This window comes from Aphelocoma coerulescens, unplaced genomic scaffold, assembly GCF_041296385.1.
Source record: "Aphelocoma coerulescens isolate FSJ_1873_10779 unplaced genomic scaffold, UR_Acoe_1.0 HiC_scaffold_175, whole genome shotgun sequence".
In the NCBI taxonomy this organism is placed as follows: domain Eukaryota; kingdom Metazoa; phylum Chordata; class Aves; order Passeriformes; family Corvidae; genus Aphelocoma; species Aphelocoma coerulescens.
In genome coordinates this window covers 55,913-61,933 of record NW_027183523.1, presented here as the reverse complement: position 1 = coordinate 61,933, position 6,021 = coordinate 55,913, and the positions used below count along the sequence as shown (strand labels likewise).

General features: G+C 63.4%; 2 protein-coding genes across 2 annotated transcripts in view; one reads left to right on the top strand and one right to left on the bottom strand.

Annotated features, from left to right (window-relative positions):
* Positions 1–1,060: 1,060 nt before the first annotated feature.
* On the top strand, positions 1,061–6,014 carry MCRS1 (microspherule protein 1). Its single transcript, XM_068998807.1, has 3 exons — positions 1,061–1,121; positions 2,858–2,970; positions 5,498–6,014. Exons 2-3 carry the CDS (start codon positions 2,867–2,869, stop codon positions 5,646–5,648), a joined length of 255 nt encoding a protein of 84 aa, XP_068854908.1. The 5' UTR covers positions 1,061–1,121; positions 2,858–2,866; the 3' UTR covers positions 5,649–6,014.
* Positions 5,970–6,021, bottom strand: part of LOC138100964 (integrin alpha-7-like) — a 19,680-nt gene continuing 19,628 nt past the window's right edge. Inside the window, 1 exon segment of the mRNA XM_068998801.1 lies at positions 5,970–6,019. Within this exon segment, the coding sequence (XP_068854902.1) occupies positions 5,970–6,019 (50 nt within the window).

The following is a 6,021-nucleotide window of genomic DNA, read 5'->3' as shown; positions in this document are numbered from 1 at the left end:
GAGGGACGCGGTCGTTAATTAATTATCGTGCTTAATTAAACTGCTTTAATTATTAAATAACGGCGCGTGTTTCCCGAGTTTGGGTCCTTAGTATCGTATATCGGTTTTGAGTAGAGCTTTTATGTCGTTTTCTGTTGGTTACTCGTTGTAAATCCTTTGCAAGCATTGATTCTTGTGTCTATTAGAGTTTAATTTGTTTTTAATCACGTAGAGCTGTATTTCTAAAATATTACTGTTTAGTAAGTGTTAATTACAGTAGACATATAATAGCGAATTGATTAATTACTGCGAAAATATTGCTGGTTTATTGCGTTGCTAAAGCTATTGTGCCTTAATTTATAATGCTATTTTTGTTTATTCTTTTTGTTTTTATTTATTTCTTTATTTATTTTTGTTGTTGATTTTCATTACTTACTTTTGTTACTGCAGATCATCTAAGATATTTCCAACCTCCAGAACAGACCCTGTTTCTTGCAGCTCCTGAGCAGCAAGGCTGTCTTATTAATAATTAAAGGCATTAAGATAGTTACGATAATTAATGTGATCAAAGTAGTTGAGATAATTAAGATTATTAATTAAAATAATGCCCCCTTTGGCCATGTCCAGCCGCCATGATGGGTGTGGCGGCGGTGCAGCCATGATGAGCGTGTCCAGCCGCCATGATGGCTGTGTCCAGCCGCCATGATGGGTGTGGCGACGGTGCCGCCATGATTGATGCCGCAGCCGCCATGATGAGCGCGTCCAGCCGCCATGATGGGTGTGGCAGCGGTGCCGCCATGATTGATGCGCAGCCGCCATGATGAGTGTGGACAGCCGCTATAACGGGAGTGGCCGCTTCACCGTTGGACCGAGCCGTGCCTGCCGGGATAACGGGACACGTTCCCGCCACGCGCGTCGGTCCCGGGCTGCCCGGACCCGCCACAACTCCGGCCACGCTACAAGAGCGGCCCTGCCCACACTCAAGATGGCGTCGAGCCGTTGAGGCAGCGCCGGAACCTTCAAGATGGCGGCGCCCATATTTCCGTGGGTTACGTCATTCCCTTTCCGGCGCGAGGCGGAAGTGGCGCGGCCATGGCGGGCCGGACCGGGCGGTAGCGGAGCGGCCGCAGCTCCCGGGGCCGGTGAGGCCGGGGGGACCTTGGGGACGCCGGGGGGGGGACCTTGGGGACACCGGGGAGGGGCTGTGGGGACACCGGGGGCGGGGAGCGGCGGTCGGGGCGGGGCAGTCGGGTCCGAGTCCGCGCCGGGCCGGGGTTTGTGTCTGGGGGTGCCGTGAGGGCCCCGCGCCCTCCTTGGGCCCGCTCGTGTCCCCCCGGTGTCCCTCAGTGCCCCCCTGGGTCACCCAGTGTCACCCACCCCCTGCTCAGTGCCCCCTGGGTCACCCTGGGTCACCCACCCCTCCCCGGTGTCCCTCAGTGTCACCCTGTGTCACCCACCCACTCCTCAGTGTCCCCTCAGTGCCCCCCTGTGTCACCCAGTGTCACCCACCCCTCCCCGGTGTCCCTCAGTGTCCCCTCAGTGCCCCCCTGTGTCACCCAGTGTCACCGACCTGCCCCCCAGTGTCCCCTCAGTGCCCCCCAGTGTCACCCAGTGCCCCCCAGTGTCACCCACCCCGTTCTCAGTGTCCCCCCAGTGTCACCCTGTGTCACCCACTCCTCCCCGGTGTCCCCTCAGTGCCCCCTTGGGTCACCCTGTGTCACCCACCCCTCCCCGGTGTCCCCTCAGTGTCTCCCTGTGTCACCGACCTGTCCCCCAGTGTCCCCTCAGTGTCACCCTGTGTCACCCAGTGTCACCCTGTGTCACCCACCCACTCCTCAGTGTCCCTTCAGTGTCCCCCCTATGTCACCCTGGGTCACCCACTCCTCCCCGGTGTCCCCTCAGTGTCCCCCAGTGTCCCCCAGTGTCACCCACCCCCTTCTCAGTGTCCTCTCAGTGTCACCCTGTGTCACCCACTTGCTCCCCAGTGTCACCTCAGTGTCACCCTGTGTCACCCTGTGTCACCCTCTGTCACCTACCCCCTTCTCAGTGTCCCCCCAGTGTCACCCTGTGTCACCCACCCACTCCCCAGTGTCGCCTCAGTGTCACCCTGTGTCACCCACCCCCTGTCCCCTCAGTGTCCCCTCAGTGTCACCCTGTGTCACCCAATGCCCCCCAGTGTCACCCACCCCCTTCTCAGTGTCCCCCAGTGTCACCCACCTGCTCCCCGGTGTCCCCCCAGTGTCACCCACCCTCTCCCCAGTGCCCCCCAGTGTCACCCACCCCCTTCTCAGTGTCCCCTCAGTGCCCCCCCAGTGTCACCCACCCCCTCCCCGGTGTCCCCCCGGTGTCCTCTCAGTGTCCCGCACTCCCTCATGTCCCAGAGGTGACACTGGGTGACACTGGGTGGCACTGGGTGGTACTGAGGTGACACTGGGGTGACAGTGGGTGACACCAGGATGGCACTGGGTGACAGGGTGACAGGGGGTGGCACTGAGGTGGCACTGGGTGACACTGGGGTGACACTGAGGTGGCACTGGGTGACACTGAGGTTACACTGGGTGACAGTGGGTGGCAGTGGGTGCCACTGAGGTGCCACTGGGTGACAGTGGGTGCCACTGGGTGGCACAGAGGTGACACTGGGTGGCACAGAGGTGGCACTGAGTCCCCCTGGTGTCCCCCAGAGCCCCAGGATGGCCACGAGTCCCTCCCAGACCCCTCCATGTCCCCCTCCCCAGTGTCCCCAGTGTCCCCAGCCCCCCTCAGCTGTCCCAGAGGTGACACTGGGTGACACTGAGGTGACACTGGGTGACACTGGGTGGCACAGAGGTGACACTGGGTGGCACAGAGGTGGCACTGAGTCCCCCCCGTGGCCCCCCAGAGCCCCAGGATGGCCACGAGCCGCTCGGAGGACGAGGAGTCCCTGGCGGGGCCCAAGCGGGGCCCGGTCACCGCCCCCGTGGGGACCGTCCCCAAACGGCGCAGCTCCTCCAGGTACCGGGGGGACACTGGGGACACTGGGGATACTGGGGGGAGACTGGGGAGAGACTGGGGACACTGGGGAGAGACTGGGGACACTGGGGGGGAGACTGGGGACATTGAGGGGGGACACTGGGGGGGACACTGGGGAGAGACTGGGGACACTGGGGGGGATACTGGGGACATTGAGGGGGGACACTGGGGGGGACACTGGGGAGAGACTGGGGACACTGGGGAGAGACTGGGGACACTGGGGGGGATACTGGGGACATTGAGGGGGGACACTGGGGGGGACACTGGGGAGAGACTGGGGACACTGGGGGGGACACTGGGGAGAGACTGGGGACACTGGAGGGGACACTGGGGACACTGGGGGGGATACTGGGGACATTGAGGGGGGACACTGGGGGGGACACTGGGGGGGACACTGGGGAGAGACTGGGGACACTGGGGGGGACACTGGGGACATTGAGGGGGGACACTGGGGGGACACTGGGGACACTGGGGGGGATACTGGGGAGAGACTGGGGACACTGGGGGGGACACTGGGGAGAGACTGGGGACACTGGGGGGGATACTGGGGACACTGGGGGGACACTGGGGGGACACTGGGGAGAGACTGGGGACACTGGGGGGGACACTGGGGAGAGACTGGGGACACTGGGGGGGATACTGGGGGGGACACTGGGGAGAGACTGGGGACACTGGGGGGGACACTGGGGGGGACACTGGGGAGAGACTGGGGACACTGGGGGGGACACTGGGGACACTGGGGGGGACACTGGGGAGAGACTGGGGACACTGGGGGGGATACTGGGGACACTGGGGGGACACTGGGGGGACACTGGGGAGAGACTGGGGACACTGGGGGGGACACTGGGGAGAGACTGGGGACACTGGGGGGGATACTGGGGGGGACACTGGGGAGAGACTGGGGACACTGGGGGGGACACTGGGGAGAGACTGGGGACACTGGGGGGGATACTGGGGACACTGGGGGGGATACTGGGGACACTGGGGGGGACACTGGGGGGGACACTGGGGGGGACACTGGGGGGGACACTGGGGAGAGACTGGGGACACTGGGGGGGACACTGGGGAGAGACTGGGGACACTGGGGGGGATACTGGGGACATTGAGGGGGGACACTGGGGGTACACTGGGGGGGGACAGGGGGAGAGACTGGGGACACTGGGGGAGATGGGGACACTGGGGGGGACACTGGGGACATTGGGGGGGACAGGGGTAGAGACTGGGGACACTGGGGACAACACTGGGGACACTGGGGGGGGACAGGGGGAGAGACTGGGGGGGACACTGGGGGGATGGGGGGGGACACTGGGGACACTGGGGGGGGGACACTGGGGGGGGACACTGGGGACACTGGGGGAGAGACTGGGGACACTGGGGGAGATGGGGACACTGGGGGGGATACTGGGGAGAGACTGGGGACACTGGGGGGGAGATTGGGACACTGGGGGGGACACTGGGGGGGACACTGGGGGAGGGGGGGGACACTGGGGGGGATACTGGGGAGAGACTGGGGACACCGGGGATGACACTGGGGATACTGGGGGGGAGATGGGGACACTGGGGGGGGGACACCGGGGGGGGCAGGGAGGGGATGGGAATGGGGTGGGGACACTTGAGGGAGACCCCGTGGTGCCCTCCTGGTCTGTCCCAGTTCATCCCAGTGCTCTCCCAGTGCTCTCCCAGTTCCCGCCAGGGCTTTCCCAGTTCATCCCAGTGCTCTCCCAGTCTCTCCCAGTGCTCTCCCAGTTCCCGCCAGCACTCTCCCACTCTCTCCCAGTGCTCTCCCAGTTCCCGCCAGCGCTCTCCCAGTTCCTCCCAGTGCTCTCCCAGTTCCTGCTAGCGCTTCCTCACTTTCCATTAGTGCTTTCCCACTCTCTCCCAGTCTCTCCCAGTGCTCTCCCAATTCCTTCCCGAGCTTTCCCAGTTCATCCGAGCGCTCTCCCAGTCTCTCCTAGTGCTCTCCCAGTTCCCGCCAGCGCTCTCCCAGTTCCTCCCAGTGCTGTCCCAGTTCCTGCTAGTGCTTCCCCCTTTTCCATTAGTGCTTTCCTATTCTCTCCCAGTCTCTCCCAGTGCTCTCCCAGTTCCTGCCAGCGCTCTCCCAGTTCCTCCCAGTGCTCTCCCACTTCCTGCTAGCGCTTCCTCACTTTCCGTTAGTGCTTTCCGATTCTCTCCCAGTCTCTCCCAGTGCTCTCCCAGTTCCCTCCAGGGCTTTCCCAATTCATCCCAGTCTCTCCCAGTGCTCTCCCAGTTCCCTCCAGTGCTCCCAGTTTGGTTGCAGGTTCATCAAGCAGCGCAAGTTCGATGACGAGCTGGTCGAGAGCAGCCCCAGTGCCCTCCCAGTGCCCTCCCAGTCCCTCCCAGTGCCCCCATAGCCCCTCCGAGTGGCCCTCCAGTGCCCCCATAGCCCCTCCCAGTGCCCTCCCAGTGCCCCCATAGCCCCTCCCAGTGCCCTCCCAGTGCCCCCATAGCCCCTCCCAGTGCCCTCCCAGTGCTCCCAGTTTGGTTGCAGGTTCATCAAGCGGCGCAAGTTCGATGACGAGCTGGTCGAGAGCAGCCCCAGTGCCCTCCCAGTGCCCTCCCAGTGCCCCTATAGCCCCTCCCAGTGCCTCCCAGTGCTCCCAGTTTGGTTGCAGGTTCATCAAGCGGCGCAAGTTCGATGACGAGCTGGTCGAGAGCAGCCCCAGTGCCCTCCCAGTGCCCTCCCAGTGCCTCCCAGTGCCCCCATAGCCCCTCCGAGTGGCCCTCCAGTGCCCCCATAGCCCCTCCCAGTGCCCTCCCAGTGCTCCCAGTTTGGTTGCAGGTTCATCAAGCGGCGCAAGTTCGATGACGAGCTGGTCGAGAGCAGCCCCAGTGCCCTCCCAGTGCCCTCCCAGTCCCTCCCAGTGCCCCCATAGCCCCTCCCAGTGCCTCCCAGTGCCGCCATAGCCCCTCCCAGTGCCTCCCAGTGCCCTCCCAGTGCTCCCAGTTTGGTTGCAGGTTCATCAAGCGGCGCAAGTTCGATGACGAGCTGGTCGAGAGCAGCCCCAGTGCCCT